At 48.3% G+C, this 27152-nt stretch overlaps 1 protein-coding gene across 1 annotated transcript; it reads right to left on the bottom strand.

The window, feature by feature from the left end:
• Positions 1-8300: 8300 nt before the first annotated feature.
• Positions 8301-18310, bottom strand: LOC120923270 (NACHT, LRR and PYD domains-containing protein 3-like). Its single transcript, XM_040334940.1, has 4 exons — positions 18254-18310; positions 17894-18163; positions 12596-12631; positions 8301-10156 (listed from the first exon to the last, which is right to left on the bottom strand). Exons 1-4 carry the CDS (start codon positions 18273-18275, stop codon positions 8448-8450), a joined length of 2037 nt encoding a protein of 678 aa, XP_040190874.1. The 5' UTR covers positions 18276-18310; the 3' UTR covers positions 8301-8447.
• Between the last annotated feature and the right edge of the window lie 8842 nt (positions 18311-27152).

Here is a 27152-nt window from a genome sequence, read left to right as displayed (position 1 = left end):
TCCATTCATAATACAATGTAAAATGTTAGGCCCCGTACACACGACCAAACATGTATGCTGAAACTGGTCCGCGGGCCAGTTTCAGCAGACATGTTTGGTCGTGTGTAGGCGCGAGCGGGCCGAATTCCAGCAAACATTTGCCCGCCGGGCCTTTTCCCAGCGGACAAATATTCCTGGACGTGTTTTAAAACCGTCCGCTGGAATCCTGCCCGCTCGGACATGTTCGGTCGTCAGTACAGACCTACCGTACATGTCCGAGCGCCCACCGTCCCTCGCATGCGTCGAATGACTTTGACGCATGCGTGGAAGCATTTTAAAGGCAGGCCGCCCACGTCGCCGCGTCATCACCGCATCATCATCGCGGTGACGACGCGGACACGCCCCGCATAGTGTTTACGCGCGAACTTCTGTACGATGGTTAGTACAACCATCGTACAGAAGCCCTCTGGCAGGCATGTACGGTGAAAACGGTCCGACGAACCGGTTTCACCGTACATGTTTGCTCGTGTGCACCGGGCCTTAGGGTTAAGGGCTATGGTTGGGGTTAAATGTTAGGGTTAAGGGCTAAGGTTGGGATTACATGTTAGGGTTAAGGGCTAAGGTTGGGATTACATGTTAGGGTTAAGGGCTAAGGTTGGGATTACATGTTAGGGTTAAGGGCTAAGGTTGGGATTACATGTTAGGGTTAAGGGCTAAGGTTGGGATTACATGTTAGGGTTAAGGGCTAAGGTTGGGGTTAAATGTTAGGGTTAAGGGCTAAGGTTGGGATTACATGTTAGGGTTAAGGGCTAAGGTTGGGATTACATGTTAGGGTTAAGGGCTAAGGTTGGGATTACATGTTAGGGTTAAGGGCTAAGGTTGGGATTACATGTTAGGGTTAAGGGCTAAGGTTGGGATTACATGTTAGGGTTAAGGGCTAAGGTTGGGATTACATGTTAGGGTTAAGGGCTAAGGTTGGGATTACATGTTAGGGTTAAGGGCTAAGGTTGGGATTACATGTTAGGGTTAAGGGCTAAGGTTGGGATTACATGTTAGGGTTAAGGGCTAAGGTTGGGATTACATGTTAGGGTTAAGGGCTAAGGTTGGGATTACATGTTAGGGTTAAGGGCTAAGGTTGGACACCCGAAGCCGCAGACGGACGCCGGACCCGACGAGGCCGCCGATGGATGACGCACAAGACACCAAAACTGTAAGTACAAAATCCTTTTTTCCACAGGAATTTCTGGCCAACTTTAGGGGTGCGCGCTATACGCGGGAGCGCGCTATACCCCAATAAATACGGTACCTTTTGAATGGAATTAGCTGAGGAAATCCAGGCCATCCTTTTTCCCAAATTGGTGTCTATGCTCAGGGCTGGACTGAGACCAAAATTTGGCCCTGGACTTCATCCAGACCGGCCCACTGAGCCATCGGCCCACCGGGAAACTCCCTGTAGTCCCTAAGGCCAGTACATGTCTGTCTGTGCTTGAAAATATATATCGCCACACGCACACACACTATATGTAATATACACAGCCATCACACATTTTGGGGCCCCTTACACAGCTTTAGGCAGGGCCCCCCTGGAGCAGAGAACGGGGGGGGCCCTCCTCTCTCCAACCGCCGTTGTAAGTCCGAATGCGTGCCGTCGTATATTTAACCACTTGCCGTCGCCGCACCGTCGATATACGTCCACAAGGTGGCTCTCCTAGGCGAGATCACGTTATATGACATCCTGCCTATGAGCCGCCACTAAATGTCCGAAGTGTCCGCCATAATGTCGCAATACCGAAAAAAAAATCGCTGATCGCCGCCATTACTAGTAAAAAAAAATATTAATAAAAATGCCATAAAAATACCCCCTATTTTGTAAACGCTATAACTTTTGCGCAAACCAATCAATAAACGCTTATTGCAATTTTTTTATGAAAAATATGTAGAAGAATACGCATCGGCCTAAACTGAGGAAAAAAAATGTTTTTTTATATATTTTTGGGGGATATTTATTACAGCAAAAAGTAAAAAATATTCATTTTTTTCAAAATTGTCGCTCTATTTTTGTTTATAGCGCAAAAAATAAAAAACGCAGAGGTGATCAAATACCACCAAAAGAAAGCTCTATTTGTGGGAAAAAAAGGACGCCAATTTTGTTTGGGAGCCACGTCGCACGACCGCGCAATTGTCTGTTAAAGCGACGCAGTCCCGAATCGCAAAAAGTACTCTGGTCTTTGGGCAGCAATATGGTCCGGGGGGTAAGTGGTTAAGCGTATTCTGGAAACCAGATATGCTTAAATTTGGCTAAGATACGACCGGCGTAAGTCTCCTACGCCGTCGTATCGATACCGATGCCAGTATCGGTATCGGGACCGATACCGAGTATTTGCGGGAGTACTCGTACTCGTGCAAATACCCCCGATACCTAAATAGAATACTTCCCCCACCGCCGCTGCCGCCGCATCGAAAGCCGTTGCATGGGTTAAACGCTGTGCGGGAACATCACAGCTTTCATTTGAATAGCTGTAGTGTTCCCGCGCGTATAGACACTCCCCCTTGCCCGGGATTGGATGGGTGATCGTGATCTGTCCAATCCCGAGCAAGGGGGAGTGTCTATACGCGCGGGCAAAATGGCTATTCAAATGAATGCTGTGATTTTCTCCATGCGGCGGCGGCGGCAAAGGTATGGGGGACATTGCTGCCAGAGGGACATTGCTGCCAGAGGGACATTGCTGCTAGAGGGACATTGCTGCCAGAGGGACATTGCTGCCAGAGGGACATGGCTAGAGGGACATGGCTGCATATGTGAGGGACATGGCTAGAGGGACATTGCTAGAGAGACATGGCTAGAGAGACATGGCTAGAGGGACATGGCTAGAGGGACATGGCTGCATATGTGAGGGACATGGCTAGAGGGACATGGCTGCATATGTGAGGGACATGGCTAGAGGGACATGGCTAGGGGGACATGGCTGCATATGTGGGGGACATGGTTGGGGGGACATGGCTGCATATGTGGGGGACATGGCTGCAATATGTGGGGGGACATGGCAGCATTTGGGGACACATTTAAAAAAAGTATCGTATTCGGTATCGGCGACTACTTGAAAAAAAGTATCGGTACTTGTACTCTGTCCTAAAAAAGTGGTATCGGGACAACCCTATTAGCTACATATTTACGCTGGCCGCTAGGGGCGTGTACGTGGATTTACGCCTAGAATATGTAAATGAGCAAGATACGCCGATTCACGAACGTACGTACGCCCGTCGCAGTAAGCTACGCCGTTTACGTAAGACGTACACCGGCGTAAAGCTAAAACACCTCTGTAGGTGGCGCAGCCCATGCAAAGTATGGACGTCGGAACTGCCGTGGTATTTTACGTTGTTTGCGTAAGCGTACGTGAATGGGGCTGGGCGTAGGTTACGTTCACGTCGAAAGCAAGGAGTATTTGCGACATGGGGTCACGGGTAATTTACATGGAGCACGCCCCCTACCTGCCTATTTTGAATTAGGCGGGGGTTACGCCGGGCCATTTGGGCTACGCCGACGTAACTTAGGGAGCAAGTGCTTTGTGAATACTGGCCTTGCCTCTCTATTTTACGTTGGCGTAGCGCAAATGAGCTGCGCTACGCCCGACTAAAAATATGCCGGACCACGTGAATCTGGCTATATATGTATTAAGTACTTACAACCAATGTGTTTCCCCGAAAAATAAGTCTTATATTAATTTTGGCAACAAAAGACACAGTAGGGCTTATTTTCGAGGGGTAGGTCCTACCATGTAATGCAGGGGTGGCAAACACAAGGCCCGCCAGACCTTGCCATGTGGCCCGCACAACGGTCCGTTGCCACTAGTGGTGCAACGGATCGTGACCGATTCGTGATCCGCAGAGCGCACCGCTGCCTCGGCCTTAGGAAAGGCCGCGGCTTCGGCCTAGCTCCGGAGCGGTCGGCCATCTTGGTACACCCGGCTCCTATGATGGACGTCCCGGAGTTCCAATCCCGGGACCGCGGGACGTGTTACGTCCATCATAGGCGCTGCAGACTCCAGAAGGCGGCAATTACAAGCCTCCTCCACAGCATGCACATTGCACTGTAAAGATCCCGGCTTGGGCGGCTGGCTCTCCTCCTTTCTGGCTGGCTGGCTGCCGTGACAAATGATGGGTGTGTGTCAGGTAGGTCCATGTTACATGTATGTAATGTAGGTGAAGTCATTGTGTATGTCAGGTAGGTCCATGTATGTCAGGTAGGTCCATGTTTGTCAGGTAGGTGAGGTCAGTGTATGTCAGGTAGGTCCATGTATGTCAGGTAGGTCCATGTATGTCAGGTAGGTCCATGTATGTCAGGTAGGTCCATGTATGTCAGATAGGTGAAGTCATTGTATGTCAGGTAGGTCTATGTATGTCAGGTAGGTCCATGTATGTCAGGTAGGTGAGGTCAGTGTATGTCAGGTAGGTGAGGTCAGAGTATGTCAGGTAGGTGAAGTCATTGTGTATGTCAGGTAGGTCCATGTATGTCAGGTAGCCCATCCCATCCTATCCCACCCCACCATACCCCATCACATTCTACCCCATCTCATCCTACCCCATCCCACTCCACCCCCACCCCATGCCATCCTATACCACCCCATCTCGTCCCCATCCCATCCTACGCCCCCCCCCCATCCCATCCACCCCCATCCTACCCCATGCCACCCCACCCCACCCCATCCCATCCCAGGAGAGTGGAGGGTGCAGAGGTCAGATATTGCACATGGTCCATAGCATACTCCTGTATCCTGCATTTCGTACGCAGCAAACTCCTGAACCCTGCGCTCCATGAAACCAGTCTTACAGATACAACCGGCCCTTTGAGGTCAACCATACTGCAAATGCGGCCCCCGATTAATTTGAGTTTGCCACCCCTGATGTAATGTGATGTCTTCTCTCCCCCTCTCCCTCCCTGCCTGTCAGGAATCCCCGATGTGAACTGAGATAAAATGCTTGTAAAATCCTATAATCCACTCTATTACAGTATTATATAATGTACAATGTGTGTGTTTCTGTAATATAATTGTACCAAATACCTTCGTTATAGCGCCGTTCTGCGCTTCTGGGACCCGCCGGAGCTCTCTTCCCCGCAATTATATTACAGAAACACACACATCGTACATTATATAATACTGTAATAGAGGGGATTATAGGATGTTTCAAACATTTTAAACTAGGGCTTATTTTGCGGGGTAGGGCTTATATTGCAGCCCTCCTGGAAAATAACGTGTAACAAAACGTCCCACACTCTTGAGTGCTTTCGTCATATACCGCTTCCTCCCAGTCTGGATCTAGTTATCAGATATTCCAACCGCTATCAACAACAAACCAGACGATACTTGTTTGATTGCTGAACATGGAATGTTTATTAGAACCAGAATACAAGTCTTATATACAGTTGAAGAAGAGGTTCCCCCCTCCTGCTCATATTACTCTAACAATACACCGGTAACCATAAACACAAATTAACATGAGCTAATTAAGTAATCCCTTAACCATTTCCATACCGGGCACTTACGCCCCTTCCTGCCCAGGCCAATTTTCAGCTTTCAGCGCTGACGCATTATGAATGACAATTGTGCGGTTGTGCTACACTGTACCCAAGCAATTTTTTTATCATTTTGTTCCCACAAATAGAGCTTTATTTTGGTGGTATTTGATCACCTCTGCGATTTTTATTTTTTGCGCAACACTTAAAAAAATACGGAAAATTTTGAAAAAAATTATATATTTTCTTTTTCAATCACGGGCATTGATATGGCGGCACTGGTGGCACCAATGAGGTGGTACTGATGGGCACCAATGAGGGGGCACTGATGGGCACCGATGAGGCTGCACTGATGGGCACTGATAGGTGGCACTGGTATGCAGCACTGATGGGCACTCATAGGCGGTACTGATGGGCACTCATAGGCGGCACTGATGGGCACTCATAGGCGGCACAGATGGACACTCATAGGCAGCACTGATGGGCACTCATAGGTGGCACTGATGGGCACTCATGGGCGGCACTTATGGGTGGCACTGATGGGAACTTATGGGTGGCACAGATGGGCACTGATAGGTGGGCACTGGGCATATATGGGCACTGATGGACACTCAGGGGTGGCACTGATGGACACTGAGGGGTGGCACTGATGGCATTGCTGGGCATCACTTCAGTCAGTGCCCATGTTGCCAGTCAGTGCCCATTTGTGGGCACTGATTGGCATCTATTGTGCTAATTTTATTTTATTTTTTGACTGTTTTTTTAATGTTTCCTATTATTGCTGTATTGGGTCCTGCGGCTTCCCTGGTGGTCCAGTGTGGGCATCCGAGGGGAGGCTGAGCTGATAAACAATCAGCACGAACCCCCCCTGTCAGGAGAGCCGCCGATCAGCTCTCCTCTACTCGCGTCTGTCAGACGCGAGTGAGGAAGAGCCGGTCAACGGCTCTTCCTGTTTACATCGTGATCAGCCGTGATTGGACACGGCTGATCACGTGGTAAAGAGCCTCCGCCGCAGGCTCTTTAGCGAGATCGGAGATCCAGGGTGTCAGTCTGACACCCCGCATCATCGATCGCCGCACTGCGCGCCCTTACGGGCAAGCGCCGGCATGTTATTCTGCAGGACGTCAATAGATGTCCAGTCAGGATTTCAGAACCACTTCCCGGACGTCAATATACTATTGACCGGGCGGGAAGTGGTTAAAGCAGCCGATGTGACTCCGTGTCCTCCTGGTCATTGTTGTGATTAATCAGGATTTCACTACAGGTCAGACTTGTTGTCACCGAGCTTCACACAGTAGATGATACATTATCATAAGTATAAACACAGGACACCTTCTCACAATAGCAGGAGCTCGTAGTGTTGTAGGTCACCGCGTTCTTGGCGTTCGAAAAGTCAGAGAACTTTTGTGTGACCGTGTGTATGCAAGCCAAGCTTGTACATAATTCCGTCGGAAAAACCAACCAAGGTTTTTCCCGGCGGAAAATCCGATCGTCTGTACGCGGCATAAGAGGTGCACAAGAGGTGCATTGGGAGCTGAAACAAGGGATGCTGGGTTCCACGGGCCCCTCCCGTCACATAACGCTAGGTCTTATTTTCGGGTTAGGTCTTATTTTCGGGGAAACACATAGCCAGATTCATAGAGAGTTACGCCGGCGTATCAGTAGATACGCCGTCGTAACTCTGAATCTACGCCGGCGTTAATTTAAGCGTATTCTGGAAACCAGATACACTTAAATTAGGCTAAGATACGAGCGGCGAATGGTCTCCTACACCGTCGTATCTTAGGGTGCAATTTTTCCGCTGGGCGCTATCTGGCGCTTCCGTTGAGTTTGACGTAGAATATGTAAATGGCTAGATACGCCGATTCACGAACGTACGTGCACCCGTCGCAGTAAAGATACGCTGTTTCCGTAAGAGATACGCCGCGTAAAGATAAAGCTGCCCCTAGTTGGCCTAGTCAATGTTAAGTATGGCCGTCGTTCCCGCGTCGAAATTTGAAATTTTTACGTTGTTTGCGTAAGTCGTCCGTGAATGGGGCTGGATGTAATTTACGTTCACGTAAAAACCAATGCGTCCTTGTGGCGTACTTTGGAGCAATGCACACTGGGATATGTACACGGGACGTCGGGTCACGAGTAATTAACATAAAACACGCCCCCCCCATCCTCATTTGAATTAGGCGCGCTTACGCCGGACGCATTTACGCTACGCCGCCGTAAGTTAGGAGGCAAGTACTTTGTGAATACAGTACTTGCCTCTCTGACTTAAAGCGGGGGTTCACCCTAAGAATTTTTTTTTTTCTAGCATGCCATCAAGCATACTAGCGCGAGCTACAGTATGCCTTTTTTTTGGCCCCGTACTCGCAGTTTAATGCCGTAGTGAAGTTTCAGACTCCCTCGGGGAGTAGGCGTTCCTATCAAGAGGGGAACATGATTGACGGCCGGCTATGGCGCGTCTCCGGAAATAGCCGAAATAGGACTTGGCTCTTCATGGCGCCTGCGCAGGTGCCGTATAGTGCCGTGAAGAGCCGAGACCTACTCTGGCTATTTTCGGGAATCGTGACACGCCATAGCCGGCCGTCAATCATCTTCCCTCTCCATAGGAACGCCCATTCCCCGCGGGGAGTCTGAAACTTCACTATGGGATTAAACTGTGAGTACGGGGCCAAAAAAATAAATAAAGGCATACTGTAGCTCACGCTAGTATGCTGGAGTTTACGGTAGAATGTTGTTATTTAGGGTGAACCACCACTTTAAGGCGGCGTAGCGTAAATACGATACGCTACGCTGCCTTAAAGTTGCGGCGCGTCTCTGAATCTAGGTAACAGTATATAAATACCCAAAAGGTTAGAACTGAGTCACATCTGAGTACGAAAGCCTAATGCAGGTCCCCCATTAATTGCTATGAAGGCCTTGGGCTTAAGTTAATTCATCGATTTTAATGAACAGGAAATACTTACTGAAGCACCGAGCACTTTCGCAGGAATGGAGATAACATCTGGAGGTCCTCCAGTCCCATCTTCCAGCACTTAAATGATATTCTGTGAATCTCTTTTCTGGTTTTCAAGCAGTAGGCCAGCTGCCGAATACAGTTCACTCTTCCCAAGAGCCGAAATGTCAAACTTCTTGTGCGGGACATGAGCGTCCTAACAAAGTCTTCATCCTGCATCTCGAACAAGCAGCAGATGAGCTCATTATAGAAGCAGACATCGTCGGGGGCGAGCCAGCTCATCATGGCCGGCGTAGCTCGGAACGAAATGTCACATCCTGTGATTTTGGACAGTTCCTTCCCCTGGTTATGGTCTGTGAGTCCATACAGAAACTGGACCATTAATGGTAAATGGGGGTTATTAATACACATTTCAGTCAATGATTTCCCAAAATACTTATCAGGATGGGAAAGAACACTGTCGGCTCCAGGGTTCTCATTGGACGGTTCCTCTCCCAGCACGTAATGCAAAGCGGCAAAGAACTCCTGGACGGTCAGATGGATGAAGCTGTAGCAGGTGCTTATTTCAATGTCCTGGTGGATAATGCTCTCATTCAGAAATACTGACTCCATCTCAGTCATGGAGAGCCCATGTCTCCTCAGATCTGCCTCCTCAAAGAGAATTTTCTTACTGAAAACTCCTTCATTGGCTAAAGCGCACACCTTCCTTAGACACGTCGCCACCGGCTGCTTCCTGCTGTGATATTTTATTAAACCTTTCAGGTAGAGGACGTAGATGGAGGTGGTTGTTCTACATTGGATTAGGTCAAAGTCCTTTTTTATTTCTTGTTTCATCACAGTACACACAATCCAGCATGTGATAGGGATCGCACACATGGTAAATACAATGTCGTTCTCTTTAATTATTCCAAGAACCTTCTCTGCCACATCTTCATCTTTAAAGAATTTGTAGACGTATTTTTCCCGCTCCTTCCCCGTGAATCCTAAAGCTTCTACATAGCAAGGATCTTCAATAAGTTCCTCCAATTTCTCCAACGTGAATGATCTGGTGGTGATAATCATAGAGGCTTCACACAGGACTTGTTTTTTCAGTAAGCTCCTCAGAATGACGTTTAGGTGAGTTTCCTGAAAAGGGTCTTCACAAACCTCAGACTGATCCTCCAAAGACCATCTGAGCTCATCCAGACCATCAATGACGAAGAGCAAGTTTTCAGAATCAGTCAAGACTACCTTCATGACTTCCTCTTCGCACGGCAGTCTACAGATTCTAGATAAAAGCCTAGCTAGGCTTATGCAGCCAATAATGTTGTTGAGTTCTCTACAGCTCAGATAAAACAGCAAACAGAACTTGTTTTGGTAGAGATTCCCCGAGGCCCAGTCCAGCATGATCTTCTGGCAGGTCACCGTTTTTCCGATGCCGGCAGGTCCTTCTAGAACCACGATCTTGGGAGTAACACCATCTTCATTAGGATTAAACAGATCCTGAGCTGTGGTTGGGGAGTGCTCACCAGAAGATCGGTCATTCAGTAGCTGAAGGTGTCTTCTACTCAAATATTCTATTTCGTGCTCTCTCCTTTGTTTATGTTGATTGTCTTTTATCAGTAGGTTTTGTGTATATATTTTGTCTAGACTAACGTACTCCCCTCTACAAGAGTTATATGCCTTGAAACGTTGGTATCTCTGCCTTGTAGACATCATGTATTTCATTCTTGAGTCTAAGGTTAGAAGTATAAAGAACAGTTTAGATAAAAAGTACAGTGGAACCTTGGATTACGAGCATAATCCGTTTCTGGCGAATGCTCGTAATCCAAAGCACTCGCATATCAAAGCGAGTTTCCCCATAGAAGTCAATGGAAGCGAAAATAACTTGTTCCGCATTGACTTCTATGGCATGCAATGCCGCATGCGGCCAGAGGAGGGGGGCGCCGGAGAGCCTCGGAAAGGCCCGCGGACAGTTCAGCTGACCTCGGCAAACCTCGGAAATACTCAGTTCCCGAGGTTTGCCATGGTCAGCCGAACTGTCCTCAGGTATTGCACACCGCTTTGGCTTGAAAAAAATGCTTGTATTCCGAAACGCTCGCTAACCGCTTTACCCACAATCCGAGGTTTCACTGTATATAAAAAAAATACAGGATTCTAAATTTGATAGGTGTGGAGGGCAACATTGCTCCCTGACCTCCTTGTCAGACCCAATACTGAGAGATAATTAACCCCCAAAAAAATGTAATCCAAAGAGTAGACAAAGGCCAATGAGCGTTCTAGGATGACTAGGCAGTGTCCCATGAAATATCACAGTTTGAATATTAAAAAAAATAGTTTTATTACAAAATTGCTTTAAAACTGGACATAATGTCCCAATATTTATGCATAAAATCACAATGTCATTGGCTCAGAAGTAAGAATGTCAACGTGTTTCACAGTCAGTGCCGCTTCTTCAAGACTTCCAATTTAAGATGCACAGGCTTGACCCCATGCTGGGGAGAGAGCCAAGCAGGTGGCAAACAATTAATCCCTTAATTGCCAGATACCTCTGCCATGTACAACTTAAAGCACCCACCAATAACCTTATGAGGGACAAGAAAGAGGATGGGGTGATTGTCAGTGGGGAGGGGCAGTAGTTAGGGTGTTGGGGGTCTGTCAGCGGGGGAGGGGGATTGTCAGATAGTAATACAGACTGATGAGAACATGCAGAGCTAAAGCTGAAATGCCCAGAAGGGTAACAGCCCTTCAGGCTCAGAACCTCTCCTCTTGGACAAGAACCAAGCGGCCCCAGGCCTCAGACTATTTATGCACTCACCGGCCACCTACTGGGCACCCTCCCAGATAGTAATGCAGACTGTGATATTACGAATTCCATCTATATGACAGACCCCTCCTCACTCCTCCAGACTGATACCGCTCATCTTCAACTACTGACCCCCACCTGCAACATACAGACCCCCAAATACCAACCCCTCCCCACTGGCAGACCCACACCCCCAACACTGACCTTCCCACTCTCCACACGGATTGTGAGAAATGATAGGTGTAAAATAACTAGTGAGTTTCAAGTAGTGGCTGCTGGTTACTTGGTAAAGGTGCCTGGCCATTGAGGGGTTAATTGTAATCCTCCCACTTGGCTCCCAATCCAGCAGCTGTGGGGTTAAATCTGCATCCATCTGTGACACGTTCACTGCTCTACTGACACTGACCTCTATCCTACTGACACCATCCACTGCCCTTCTACCACAGTCCACTGTTCTACTGACACCATCATCACCTGCCTTACTGACACCATCCACTGCCCTTCTACCACAGTCCACTGTTCTACTGACACCATCATCACCTGCCTTACTGACACCGTCCACTGCCCAACTGACACCATCCACTGCCCAACTGACACCGTCCACTGCCCAACTGACACCGTCCACTGCCCAACTGACACCGTCCACTGCCGAACTGACACCGTCCGCTGCCCAACTGACACCGTCCGCTGCCCAGCCGACATTCTCCAACTTGAGCAAGCACTGGCACTGATGCACAATGGATAGTAGCAGCCTACAAACAGGACCAGTTCCTCAGTGAAATCCCTGATCCCTGATCCAGCAAGATTCAGTAACAGGCCTCCCAGCAATAGCATAGCTGGAACCTCGAAGAGCACAAGAACAGCCCCCCCCCCCCTCACCTCAAGCATAGCTGGGACCTTTAGGAGCACATGTAGACATACAAATGAAATGCCCAGAAGGGTAGTAGCCCTTCAGGCTGAAAACCTCTCCTCTTGGACAAGAACCAAGCTGCCCCAGGCCTCATACTATATATGCACTTCACCAGCCAACTCCCCCAGGGTCGGGCTGGGACCACAAATATGCAGGCTGTGAATTTGACTCTTCCAGCCCACTACATTCCAGAATATTCCAGAAGAAGGCAGGGGGGAGTAGTCAAACATACAACCAGAGAAACCCAGAACAGCCCAATGTAATCACAAGCTGCTCAACAGGGGGGCCAAAAAAAAAACGAAATTTGTCCAACCTAACTAGCAGCCTATCTGTATTGTAGCATGATATGAAATTTGAAAGAATGGCTCCATGACTAGGGTCTCCTTTCCTGATGCCTATTGCTTCACAGACACGTCATTGCATTTCCAACTTATCAGAATTCTGTATAATTGTACACACCTTTGATTTGGCCATCAGATTCAGTCTTCAGTTTCTCTAAATAAAGACAATTTTCACAGACAGGAGAAAATTAGTATTTGATGTGCACTTTACAAATGTTAGGGTGATGAGATCATATTAGCAAAGTCAAATCTGAAGATGAGGGAATTATTTTATGTGAAGAATCCTGCCAGAAGTGCTACAACATATAAGGAACCCCCTGGTTGACCATCACTGATTGGCTATTTTGGGTCTGGGGACATTAATGAATTTAATGGACGTCACATGGCCAGAATCACCAGTTAGGTGGATGCAAGGAAATGTCGCTCATTAAATGAGAGCTTCACATTGCGGTACATTTGGTTCCTCTAAAAGTCATAGCAAAGCAAATTTCGACATTCTCCTATTAAGAAGAACAGCATCCATCATATTGAGTTTACTGCCAAGACAGACTATGCAAACCCAAAGATCGGAGATGGGGGGAGCAATGGGCAGAAGGTATGGATGGCTCCGTTCATGATTCCACATATCTGTTAATTTGATTTTAACACTTCTTTCCATACCTTCAGATGAACATAGAAGAGCACCAGATTATTGGTGAAATCTGAAGAAGACCTGCTAAATTCAAAGCCCTTGTATATCATGAACTCTGATTAGGGATGAGCTTAAAGTTGTGTTCCAGTGGCGGTGCGTCCATAGAGGGCGCCGGAGCACGGCCCACTCTCGGTCTTGCACCGCCACTGTAGACAATACATAGATTAATGCATTGCATGAATTTATGTATTGCCGCTGCCGCCGACTATTCAGATGGCCGGCCCCCTGGCGAGCGTCGACCATCTGAATAACGGCAGCTAGTTGGCTGTGGAAGTGCCTATCAGAGCCAGCACAGTGACGACAATTGATGGGCACAGTGGCGACAATTGATGGGCACAGTGGCGACAATTGCTGGGCACAGTGGCGACAATTGCTGGGCACAGTGGTGACAATTGATGGCACAGTGGCTGCGTTTGATAGCATGGCACAGTGGCTGCGTTTGACATGGCAGAGTGGTGACAATTGATGGGCACAGTGGTGACAATTGATGGGCACAGTGGCGACAATTGATGGGCACAGTGGCGACAATTGATGGGCACAGTGGCGACAATTGCTGGGCACAGTGGTGACAATTGATGGCACAGTGGCTGCGTTTGATAGCATGGCACAGTGGCTGCGTTTGATGGCACAATGGCTGCGTTTGACATGGCAGAGTGGTGACAATTGATGGGCACAGTGGTGACAATTGATGGGCACAGTGGTGACAATTGCTGGGCACAGTGGCGACAATTGATGGGCAAAGTGGCTACAATTGATGGGCACAGTGGCTACAATTGCTGGGGACAGTGGTGACAATTGATGGCACAGTGGCGAAAATTGATGGGCACAGTGGCAAAAAATTGATGGGCACAGTGGCTACAATTGCTGGGCACAGTGGCTACAATTGCTGGGCACAGTGACGACAATTGCTGGGCACAGTGGCGACAATTGATGGGCACAGTGGCAACAATTGATGGGCACAGTGGCGACAATTGATGGGCACAGTGGTGACAATTGATGGGCACAGTGGTGACAATTGATGGGCACAGTGGCGACAATTGCTGGGCACAGTGGCAACAATTGATGGGCACAGTGGCGACAATTGCTGGGCACAGTGGTGACAAATGATGGCACAGTGGCTGTGTTTGATAGCATGGCACAGTGGCCGAGTTTGATGGCACAGTGGCTGCGTTTGGCATGGCACAGTGGTGACAATTGATGGGCATAGTGGTGACAATTGATGGGCACAGTGGTGACAATTGATGGCACAGTGGCGACAATTGATGGCACAGTGGTGACAATGGGCACAGTGGCGACAATTATTGGCACAGTGGCTGCGTTTGATGGCATGGCACAGTGGCTACATTTGATGGGTACAGTGGCTGCATTTGATGGGCAAAGTGAGGCTGCAATTTTTTTTTTTTCATTTGTTTGCGCCCCCCCAAAAAATTTTGAGCACCAGCCGCCACTGGTTCAGACGGAACCTTGGCTGTTTGCATGTTCAGAAAATGTCATGAACATTTACCCGTTCAGTGGGAACAAAACATAATGTATCTCCATGGTATTACTACCGCTCTTATACATGACAGGATCCCAATGTCCGCGGTTGTTGAGGACGCCCACAGGAGAAGACATCCAAGATCTGAACAGTGACATTACCAGCCCCAGTTATTAATATCTGGAGGCTCCTTATCCTAAGGAGGGCTTCCAAATTCCTACAGGTCCTTCTGCACTCCCAAATCCACCCAGTCAGGATTGTAGGGAAGAGTCCTTTGTGCTCTTTAACATGGTCTTCCTCTCTATGTTAAGGGCATGTGGCCTGGTAGGGTTAGATAAAGGGAGGCAACCTGCCAGGCTGCATGCTTGGATTAAGAATCAGGTATGGATTTGAGAGGGACCCCATGCCATTTGTTTTTCACTGGGTCATACTTAAAATTTATAGCAGATCCAAAGGGTCTTGCATGGATTTTGGGGGACCCCCGTGTCATTTTTTTATTTGTATCTATTTTTTGCATGGAAGGCGCTCTCTAAAGTCCACACCGGATCGAAAGGGACTGGTTTTGATTTTGGGAGGGATTCCGTGTCAGTTTTTATTTTTTAATACACAAAAAAAAGCCATTCATTTTCTTGTTTTTCCTGCAAGCTTATGTTATTTTTTATATCATGCACATGGGGCCCCCAAAAATACTGAGCAGCAGACCCTGGACTTATCAGACTGTGGGCAGGCAGTTGCTTGGCTTCTAGTTGGCTGGTAACAGGTTCAGAAGAGGCTGGCAGCATACAGCAGTTGGAGGACCAGCATGGACCAGGTAGCATGCAGGGCTGAGCAGATGGGTAACTGGATGCATGGCTAAACAAGCCAGGTCAGCAACAGATGGTCAGATACAAGCATGGACATCGGACAGAGATGCAGGATGCAGGCTGAGGTTAGCAACACTGGAGCAGGCAGATAAGCAGAAGGCTGAGCAGAATCCAGAGGCAAGACAAGGTCAGGGCAGATAGCATGGTCAGGACAAGCCAGGTCAATCCAAGAAGTCAAACACAGGAACAGATGCAAGAAGAAGGGAATAGCTGTAGATCAGACAGAAATGACTAGAACAACTGCTGCACTTAAATAATTAATTTGGCACCATTGTTAGGGGCGGCTGCACATGCGCTCACACATGCAAATATGCATGAGCATGTGCACACACCTATGCTCAGCAAAACTAACACCCACAGGCCTGCGCCTGCACATCTGACAGGTACAAAGAGTGGATCCATTATCTCCATCTTAGTATTAGCCGTGTCAGGTCACCTGTGGCCAGGTGACAAGTGCACCACAGGGTAGTGAACCCTATGGCCGACTGCTGCGATCAGAGAGGAAGCGTGAGCCCAAGATCGCCCAGGGCGCGGAGTCTAAGACCCAGCTTTGTGTTCACCAGAGCCTTTGGTGGTGAGGATGGCCTTCGCCGCAGCTGGATCCAGGTCGCAACCCCTGGGGTCCCCAAGGTCACGCTCCGCAGGGAGAGAGGGGAAGCAGCAACCAGGACAAGCGATAGTGATGGGTAAGCCGAGGTCGGGGGAACTGGCAGACAAGGGTAACCGAGGGACAGGCTAAGGGTCAGGGACACAGGCAAACAGGAGAAATCAGAGACGAGCCAAGGTCGGTACACAGGAAGGTAAACGTAACACACTGCAGACAGGAACAAGCTACAAACAAAGGTTGAACAGCACTGCAGACCTGTAGTGCAACAGTTAATATAGACTTCCTGGGATGGCCTGGGTGGGGCCATACAGGGAGGGAGGTCATAAAAGACAGCCAGAAAGAGGGTCAGGCCTCTAATGGACACATGAGACAGGTAAGCTGCCAGACTTTATTGCATAACCATGACAAGCAGTCAGTTGGTATAAACCAAGTGGTCAGTCATGAACCACCAATACCTAATCTGGTCTAAAGTACATAGACTAAATTGTGATCTGAACAAGAAAAAAGCTTTTTCGTGTTTAATAAAGAGAGGCCCTGCGTGTGACCGCAGGTATACAGGGAGGGCCGGCATGACACGGGTTAACTTGGTTCACGGGGAGTACGTGCCAGGGGGAAGGCTCAGGGGGAGAGCAGGAAGCTGTGGATAGGCTCATAGTTTTATGTGCAGGGAGGAAGTTGCCAGCAGGAAGGGGAGGGGCCAGTCCACACGAGGGAGAACAAAGTAAGAACTTCCCACCCGCCCGTCCTACATGTTGGTGGGTATTGTGTTGGGTGGGGTCATTGGATTTAAGGGTTGGTTGCTGCATTTGGCGGAGTTCAAGGTCCTTTTAGGTCTTATGGGCACTTTAAAAGGCATGGTGGAGGGACCCGTCTGAGGTACGGCTCCCAGGTGATTCTGCTAGTTGTCTCTGAGTCGGTGGTTTTCGTGACTGGAGGCCTGAGAAGTAGTAGCAGGTACAGTTCTGGTTTTTAGGCCATTGGGACCTTGGGCTCCAGCACAGGGAATAGCTGGTGTTATGTTTTAAAAAGTTTATGTTAATTAATATGGTAATTATTTCATATATTTATATATTTGGTTAATAAAACGGCTGCAATGGCCAATTTCCCTATTCCAGTGTTGTGTGGTTCTTAAAGGGAGGTATGGGGACTTTGGTTTAGCAGGAACAAGACATAGTTAATACCATAGTAAAGGTCCTGAAGGTCAGGGCTGGACTGTGACAAAAATTTGGTCCTGGACTTCATCAAGACTGGTCCACTTTGACAGGTCTCTCCTATGGTGGCCGGACAACTCCCGCACCCCCCCCCCCCCGGCCACCCGCACCCCCTCTCCCCCTTCACTAGCCACTAGCCGTTCTACTTTATTAGAGTAGAATGGCTGGTACTGGTACTCTTATAGGCAGTACCAGTGGGGAAGATAGACATTATTTCACCCGGGGCAAAGAATCAGTTCGGTGCCCCCCCCCTCATGGGACAAGATTAGGCAGAAGTGAGAAACTCCCAGGCCATAGCTGTTGAGTCAGCTGTCTGTCCCCTCCCCCATGCTCCTCTGTCGCCCCCCCTGCTCCTCTGGTCCTCCCCCTGATTCTCTGTTCCCCCCAGGTGAGCGCTGCGGGGAGGGAGAGGAGGTGAGCTCTGCGGGGAGGGAGAGACAGAGGAGCGGAGGGGGGCAGCGGTGCGCTGTCACTGAAGCCAGCCCACTGAGACATCGGCCCACCGGGAAACTCCCTGTAGTCCCAATGGCCAGTCCATCCCTGCTGAAGGTTATTGAAAGACGGTACCTAATAGTGATGTTCCTCCAAGGTTTTTAGTGCCTCCGGGATTGCTGTTCCTCATGGCTCTGAGAAGAATGTCCTTGTCCGAGGAATTCCACCCTCTGGTATAGGTCAGCAGTCTCCTCATCTTTTCCTGGCTCGTGTTTTCAGCCTTCACAATGTCGTACTGTTCCTGAGTCAGGAGATCTTCTTGTAGTAGATGGTCCAACACTGGATGTACCATAGAGATCTGCTGGATGAGCTTCTCCCAGTACTGATCCACCAAGTGCTTCTCACCTTTATATCAATGCAGGAAGACGAGACATACCGATATATCAGCAGCACCGAGGAACTGCAGTCCTAAAAACATTTACAAGTATTACTTACCTGAGGAGACCGAGGCGGCCATCGCTCATACAAACTGCAAATCCAATGTAGAAAACTGCAAATTAAGCAAAATATTAGCACATTTTGGAAGCCAAATGTTTTTCTGATGGATAAGAAAATGAAGAAGGCAAAACGATTCAGGTTCCTAATGAAGAAAAACCCAGAGACGAGGATCCCCTCCATGGTTTGAAGACTCACACTTGGTATTTTTGCTCATGGAAATGGGAGGCATTAAAGGTTGGGGGAGGGGTGGAGGCATTTAAGTGGAACTCAGATGCCTCCATTGTTATATATTATCTATTGAATAAAAAAAATAATTAACCAATGTCAATGGTATGGTGATTCTATGAGCCATAGGAGTCCCCTATTGGGCAGCCCTGTGAAGCGTAGGAGTGTCATATCTGGTGGTCCATTGTAGGGTGAGCAGTCCACATATTTACATTACACTCCCTTAATCCAATAATACAAAATCAGAGGCCTAATACTTTCTAATCAAAGGGCCAGGTTACGCGCCGACAGACTACAGGGGGAGTGGATCATGGTCAGTGGCAGGAGAAAATGTCCTGGTGTCAGTGGGAGGAATAGTGTCCCATCATTGGTGTCAGTGGGAGGAATAGTGTCCCATCATTGGTGTCAGTGGGAGGAATAGTGTCCCATCATTGGTGTCAGTGGGAGGAATAGTGTCCCATCATTGGTGTCAGTGGGAGGAATAGTGCCCCATCATTGGTATCAGTGGGAGGAATAGTGTCCCATCATTGGTGTCAGTGGGAGGAATAGTGCCCCATCATTGGTATCAGTGGGAGGAATAGTGCCCCATCATTGGTATCAGTGGGAGGAATAGTGTCCCATCATTGGTGTCAGTGGGAGGAATAGTGTCCTATCATTGGTGTCAGTGGGAGGAATAGTGTCCCATCATTGGTGTCAGTGGGAGGAATAGTGTCCCATCATTGGTATCAGTGGGAGGAATAGTGTCCCATCATTGGTGTCAGTGGGAGGAATAGTGCCCCATCATTGGTATCAGTGGGAGGAATAGTGTCCCATCATTGGTATCAGTGGGAGCAAAAGTGCCCCATTGTTGGTGTCAGTGTCAGGAACTATGCCATTGTTGCTGTCGGGGGGGGGGGGGGATGCCCCGAGGGCTGGATAAAACCATTCAGTTGGCATTCTCCATCAAAGCACAAGGTTTCTATTATGTAGGTTAACTGTTAAAGGGTCCAAATAACCCATTTACTAGTGCAGGCACACGGATTTCCAGTCACTCAGAGTCAAGAAACAGTCCCCGCATGCTTTTTGTTTGTTGTTATATTAGGGGAATTGAACTTGGATGGGGAAAGGGTGCATGTGGGATGCCCATGTGATCAATGAAATGTAGGGGCTTGACCTATATATTCTCCAGTATATACTATACGTGCTCTCCTCTTCTACCTCCAGCACACACTTGCCTGCAGACTATCACTCCCAGGTCCATCACAATCTCAGCTGGGTCTGGTTGAATGCCCTTTGCAGGCAGGGACCGTCGGCCACTATGGTGTAGCAAAATTGAATTCTTTGGTGCTAGTTGTCCTATCTGTGTCTACTGCTCCCAGTACCACGTCTTCAGGCCAGGGCCGTCTTTAATATGGTTTGGGCCCTGGGCAAACATTTTTTTTGGGCCCCCCTCCAGCTTATTTTGGGCCTGGCTGGTTCACATGTATGTGTTTTGGCGGCCCTCATTTGTGCAGGTACAGCAGCCCATTGATTTGAATGGGCTGCCATGCCTTTGTTTCCTGCAGAAAAAAGGTGCATTCAGCATTTCAAAAATACAGTTGCCTTGAAATCCATTCTGCTTTTGCACCATGCTACTTACCTGCAGTTCCTGCACCATGCTACTTACCTGCAGTTCTTGCACACACAAACGCACTGTGTATTTAAAAGCGTGACCTAAACGTCTAAAAATGCAGCAAGTTTGACAGTGCAGGAACTGCAGATAAGTCACAGCAGACAGCAGAATGGACAGACAGTGCTGTATTTCAGTGCTTGATGGGCATAGGCTTGCCGTGTGCGCAGCCTATTACATGAGGCATGCGCTTTTCTTTGCAGGAAATGCAGGCATGGCGGCCCATTCAAATGAATGGGCTGCTGTGCCTGCGCAAATGTGGGCCGCCAAAACACATACATGTGAACCAGCCAGGCCCAAAATAAGCCCATCAAGGAGTTAAATACAGACAGTAATGCCATGTGCTCTGAGGCCTTACTCAGCCTGGACTGCAGGTCTGGTCTGTGATTTAAAGAGTTCCTCTATTTTACACATGGCATGGCATGGGGTCCCATGGTGCTAAAGCAGAATGGACAGACGGTGCTGTGACCCCATGCCATGCCATGTGTAAAATAGAGGAAATGTTTAAAACACTGACCAGACCTGCAGTGAATCATCAAATATTATAAAGACTTTGGGCACACTCTACAGAAAACTTCTATTTACAATATAGATTAGCAAACGGTGACATACCTTGAGGAGCAGGACATGAAGAAGTCAGCCTCGGGAAGAGCAAACTGGGGATGTTATAAAATCACATTCTAATTCACTTTTATATACAAGCAGCACCCAGTGGCAGGAAGGGAGAAGTGCACGTCTAAAGGGAAGCCAGGGGTGCTGTACATTTTAAAACACTGGGAAGGGAAGCAGTACTGGCACTGGCTGCGTGCCGCTGATGATTTTCAGCCTGATTTGTGGGCAGCACATGGGCATAACGGGCGGCAGGGCCGCCATCAGGAATTATGGGGCCACTTACACAGCTTCAGGCATGGGCCCCCTGGAGCAGAGAACCGGGGGGGGTGCTGCCGCCTGAAATTGAGAAGCGGGGGAGGGCTGCCGCGAATTTAGAAGCGGGGGGCCTTTTACAAAAAAGAAATAAAGAAAAATATATATAAAAAAAGGGGTGTAGCCATCCGGGGCCCTGGGGACCTCTGGGCCCTTTAATAAAAATAAATAAAAAATATATATAAAAAATATATTTTAAAAAGGGGGTTGCCATCTGGGGCCCTGGGGACCTCTGGGCCCTTTAATAATTTTTTTTAATAAAAAATAAATTACAAAAACAAGGGGGTTGCCATCCGGGACCTCTGGGCCCTTTAATAAAAAATAAAAAAATATATATAAAAAAGAAACATTTATTTAAAAAAAAGGGGGTTGCCATCCAGGGCCCTGGGGACCTCTGGGCCCTTTAATAAAAAAAAATAAAAAAATATATATAAACAAAAATAAACATTTATATATATATTTATATACAAAATGTTTTTTATATAAAAAAGGGGGGTTGCCATCCGGGGCCCTGGGGACCTCTGGGTCCTTTAATAATAATACTAATAATAACATTTATATATATATATGGAAAAAAAAATTATAAAAAAAGGGGCCCTTTAATAAAAAATAAAATAAAAATATATTAAAAAATATATTTTTTTTTTATTTAAAAATAAATAAAAAAAGGGGTGTTGCCATCTGGGGCCCTGGGGGCCTCCGAACCCCTAAAAAAAAAAAAAAAAAAGGGGGGTTGCTTTGGGCCCCCAACAGTGACAGGGCCCAGGGCACCTGTCCCATTTGCCCTGCGGTAAAGACGGCCCTGACTGCCAGCCCTCCTGGCTGCAGCTGCCCCTGACTGGCTCTGCACCCAATCCCAGTCCTCTCAGGCATGCCTCCCAGTCCTCCTTACTGTGTGCCACTAACCAGCCTTCTTGGCTGTTCCTGTTCTCCTGGAGACTTGTCGGCAAGTGTGCTCCCGCTGTCCTCCTTGCTCCCAGGGCCTTCTGGTCAGGACATCTCTGTGGGTTTTGAAAAGGTCCAGTCCACACCCGAGCCCAGGACCAAGATCAGCCCCCAGACTAGGGAGCCCCTCCAAAGGCCAGGACAGCCTAACACTCAATCTCCAGCTTCCACCAAAACTCTCCTCCCCAGCTGGGCTGACCCAGAGTATTTGAGGGGGCCTGCCCTGGCCAACCCATGTTGGGGATTGGTCAGGGCCCTCAGAATACTCCAGGCAGCTCCACCTTACTTCCCCTCCCATTTTTCTAGAAGGTTCCAGTACATAAATAGGAAAAAGGTCTTAGTAATGCTGCCTGTGAGTCATCCAGCTCTCCCTGGATCTCTGCCCAACCCAGGAAAAAAAATAAAAGCACAAAAAGGCCAGCGAAGCCCATGTTCTGTCAAGTTCTCCAACCCGTGAGAAACTCCAACCACTTAACTTCCGCTTTATTTAAAACCAGCAGTAATTGGCGTTTTTGATGAATTGGTGGTTGGACACAACACTGGCAACCAAATAGAGTCCGGTGCAAGATATTATGAGTGGAGATTCTTACTCGGCTCCGATACTAGCCAACAAAATGGCTGCCTCCAAGGCGGCGACAACTTGTCAAGGTCCCAGTTGTGTCAGTACTCACAGGGCCAGGGAGTTTCTGTGCTCCTTCAGCTTCCTCCAGACGTCTTCTATTGAGGTTTCACAGCCTGAATCTATTAGATGAAGTCTCGGGGAAAGTTGAAAAAAACTTTAGGAGCAGCTTGTGACAGACTCACTCGGGACAGGGGCTTTTGGAGGGGACTGAATGCTCGACTCCTGCCTTGCGATCATGGGCCCTGGCATTTGGGGGAACGGTGCTCCTTGTGAGCTGTATGCCTGGGGACCCTGTATATGCCATATTAGAGTGCCTGATTCATACTGTTCGGACATACAGTGTAAGGAGATGCTCATGCCGTCACCTCCAGCCATCTGTCTGTTCTCTGTGCTAATTGACCCTGCTATTGTGTGAAGATGTCCTGTGTTTACACTTATGATAATGTGTATTGTATAGTAGGTGAGCGAGGAGACGTGATGTCTACCCTGAAAGGTCATATCTCTGAGTCACCTTGTCTGGGTAAATGATTAGTTAATTAGCTCATGTTAATTTATGTTCTGGTTACCTCCTCTTTAACTGTATATAAGGTTGTTTTCTTGGTTATAATAAACACTCCATGTTCAGCACACAAACAAGTCTCGTCTCGTTGTGTGCTTGTGAGCAGCTGGAATATCTGATATCTATATCCAGACTGATAGGAAGCGGTATATGACGGAAGCACTCAAGCGGAGTGTGGGACGTTCCGTTACACAGCCATTCAGCTCTGCCACAACTGGGACCTTGACAAGCAGCAACTTGGCTCAGTAGAGTTCTTCTGCTGGTGGGGAGGGGGGGTAGCCACCTGCCCCCAGACTGGTGGAATCTCCTCAACAGGAAGACCCTGTTGCTCTGGAGTTAACCACTTCCCGACGGCCGCATGTATATGTACGTCCACAGAATGGCACGTACAGGCAAATGGGCGTACATGTACGTCCTTGCCTTTCCGCGGGTCGGGGGTCCGATTGGGACCCCCCGCTACATGCGGCGGTCGGGTTCCCTCAGGGAGCGATCCGGGACGACGGCACGGCAATTTGTTTATAGCCGCCCCGTCGCGATCGCTCCCCGGAGCTGAAGAACGGGGAGAGCCGTATGTAAACACGGCTTCCCCGTGCTTCACTGTGGCGGCGTATCGATCGAGTGATCCCTTATATAAGGGAGACTCGATCGATGACGTCAGTCCTACAGCCACACCCCCCTACAGTTGTAAACACACACTAGGTGAACCCTAACTGTTACAGCGCCCCCTGTGGTTAACTCCCAAACTGCAACTGTCATTTTCACAATAAACAATGCAATTTAAATGCATTTTTTGCTGTGAAAATGACAATGGTCCCAAAAATGTGTCAAAATTGTCCGAAGTGTCCGCCATAATGTCGCAGTCATGAAAAAAATTGCTGATCGCCGCCATTAGTAGTAAAAAAAAACTAATTAATAAAAATGCAATAAAACTATCCCCTATTTTGTAAACGCTATAAATTTTGCGCAAACCAATCGATAAACGCTTATTGCGATTTTTCTTACTAAAAATAGGTAGAAGAATACGTATCGGCCTAAACTGAGGAAAAAAAATGTTTTATATATGTTTTTGGGGGATATTTATTATAACAAAAAGTAAAAAATATTGCATTTTTTTCAAAATTGTCGCTTTATTTTTGTTTATAGCGCAAACAATAAAAACCGCAGAGGTGATCAAATACCACCAAAAGAAAGCTCTATTTGTGGGGGAAAAAAGGACGCCAATTTTGTTTGGGAGCCACGTCGCACGACCGCGCAATTGTCCGTTAAAGCGACGCAGTGCCGAATCGCAAAACCTGGCCTGGGCATTAAATTCCTTTTTTTTTCTCTTTTCCCCTTAGATTCCTGCTCGTTTTGTCTAGGGGAATCGGCTAGTTGTTTTAAAATATGTTCCGTACTTACCCGTTTTCGAGATGCATCTTCTTCCGTCGCTTCCGGGTATGGGTCTTCGGGAGCGGGCGTTCCTTCTTGATTGACAGTCTTCCGAGAGGCTTCCGACGGTTGCATCCATCGCGTCACTCGTAGCCTAAAGAAGCCGAACGTCGGTGCGGCTCTATACTGCGCCTGCGCACCAACGTTCGGCTTCTTTCGGAAAATCGTGACGCGATGGATGCGACCGTCGGAAGCCTCTCGGAAGACTGTCAATCAAGAAGGAACGCCCATTCCGGCAGCCCATACCCGGAAGCAGCGGAGAGGATGCATCTCGTAAACGGTAAGTACGGCTCATATTTTAAAACAAATAGCCGATTCCCCTAGACAAAACGAGCATGAATATAAGGGGAAAATGTGTAGGGTATGGGTGAACCTCCGCTTTAAGCTGCCTAAAGGTCCAGGGCTTAAGTGGTTAAAACTATTTATCAGCCTCTCCAGCCACCTGCTGGATCACCCCCACCTCCCTCTCCAGGTATTGGCTGGAGCTGAATAAATATTCAGGCTACCTATTTGACTCTCCCCACCCTATGTTCTGGAAACATCCAGAAAGTAGGAGGCAGTAATCAAGCCTACAGCCTGTGATCTCTAGAACAGCCCAAAGCAGTTGAAGGCCAATTCACTGGTTAAAGTGGTTAGAGTGAGACCAAAAGAAAAAGACTACATTTACCGACATGACCATAAAGCTGCAGTCCCTCTGTGGGATGGGCCAACAATGAGATGGATTTCCCTAGAGCAGTGGTCTCCAAACTGCGGCCCGGGGGCCAGATGTGGCCCTTTGCTTGATTTTATCTGGCCCTTTGGGGTGCTTTTTTATTCATTGGCACCAATGGTGGGGCAGAATTCCTCCCAATGATGGGGCAGAATTCCTCCCAATGACCCCAATGATGGGGCAGAATTCCTCCCAATGACACCAATGGTGGGGCATATATTCCTCCCAATGATGGGGCAGAATTCCTCCCAATGACACCAATGATGGGGCAGAATTCCTCCCAATGACCCCAATGATAGGGCAGAATTCCTCCCAAAAACACCAATGATGGGGTCCAATGACACCAATGATGGGGAATTTTGTACTCCTGAAGGCCACAGTCCGGCCCCCTTAAAGTCTGAAGGACAGTAATCTGGCCCTTTGTTAAGAAAATTTGGAGACCCCTGGTGTAGACGTTAGATAAGACGTGTTCTGGTGACTTGCTGTGGACTCTCAGGTGAGCGGCACACAGATAAGCTTCACACAGCAGACAGGATTGAATGGCACGTTCAGGGAAGCGGATACAGTAAGTACAGAACCTCACCATCTTCTCCTGTTTGGGTTGAGCAGTCAGGGAATTCTTCACTATGTTATGAAATCTTCTGTTCTTCCACAGAAAAGAGCGATTCCTGAACTTTGCACTATTCCCAGGACTGGAAAAACCTCCAGACCCCTCCTGTATATATCCGCCACACGATCAGTACAGACCCGGCAGAAGTTCTGTCCAGTTACAGGATCTGAATAAAAGTTCAAACAGATGGAACGTTCCAGATCCTCGTTCAGTTGTTAAGTCACCGAAAGAGGCAAAGGACAAATGAGGAAAAATGGGGTGACTCAAGTGAGTCCTGGAACAGACCTGCAATGGAACAGGACTTTGTACGGAACGCCCTTCCCTGCCCACTGAAGGCTGATAAAGGTGTGCCAGTGTTTGTAGACCTACAAACAATAAATAGCACTGTCGGGACTTGTAGCTCTTCAAGCATTGGCTAGAAATGTTCGGACTTGTAGTCCTACAACTTGGAGTTGTAGTCCTACCCTTATTTGGTATCAAAACTGGGATTTGTAGTCCTACATGTGCTGAGTAGCAGCACTGGGATTTGTATTGTCACTGGATAGAATTGCTGGGACTTGTAATCTTATAGACCAGAGCAGGGCCATCTTAATAGCATCATGGGCCCCTGGGCAAAGTAATGCTCTGGGGCCCCTACAATGATGACAGTGCAGGTAAACAGACATTAAGTAGGTAGGAGGCAGACTGCCTCCCCTTTGCATCTATCACTCTCAGTGCCATCATTGGGGCAGCGTGGGCTCAAGGACCAGATGCTTTGGAGAAAGTGCAGCCCCCCCATACAGCTGGGGCCCCTGGGCAGTGCCCAGGTGTGCCCTCTCATTAAGACAGCCCTGGACCAGGGGTCTCCAACTTTCCAAACAGGGGGCCAGTTTACTGTCTCTAAGACATTAGGGGGGCCGGACTGTGGCCATTGGGAGTAGAAAAGGGCCCAACATCAGTGGGAGGAGCTGTGCCCCATCCTTGGTGTCAGTGGTAGGAATTGTACCCCATAATTGGTGTCCTTTTGCCCAATTGTTGGTGTCATTGGGAGGAATTGTGCCCCATTGTTGGTGTAATTGGGAGGAGAAATTGTGCCCCCTCAATGATCTCAGTGGGGGGGGGGGGATTATTGTTGGTATTAGTGGATGAAATGCCCCAAGGGCCTGATAAAAGCAAGCAAAGGGCCACATCTGGCCCCCGGGCCGCAGTTTGGAGACCACTGGTCTACACCTCTATGGAAAAGAGAA

Source organism: Rana temporaria, unplaced genomic scaffold, assembly GCF_905171775.1.
Source record: "Rana temporaria unplaced genomic scaffold, aRanTem1.1, whole genome shotgun sequence".
Lineage (NCBI taxonomy): Eukaryota > Metazoa > Chordata > Amphibia > Anura > Ranidae > Rana > Rana temporaria.
Note: the sequence above shows the minus strand (reverse complement) of the source record. Positions and strands in the feature narration are given on the sequence as shown.

Bases quoted from the DNA above. Each gene is read 5' to 3' on its own strand.
- LOC120923270 (XM_040334940.1), bottom strand. From the start codon at position 18,275: ATGGCCGCCTCGGTCTCCTCAG. The intron at 12,632-17,893 runs GTACCGTCTTTC...GTCTTTATTTAG, and splicing joins TGGAGGAACATCACTATTAG to AGAAACTGAAGACTGAATCT. The intron at 10,157-12,595 runs GTGTGTACAATT...TTCTAACCTTAG, and splicing joins ATCTGATGGCCAAATCAAAG to ACTCAAGAATGAAATACATG.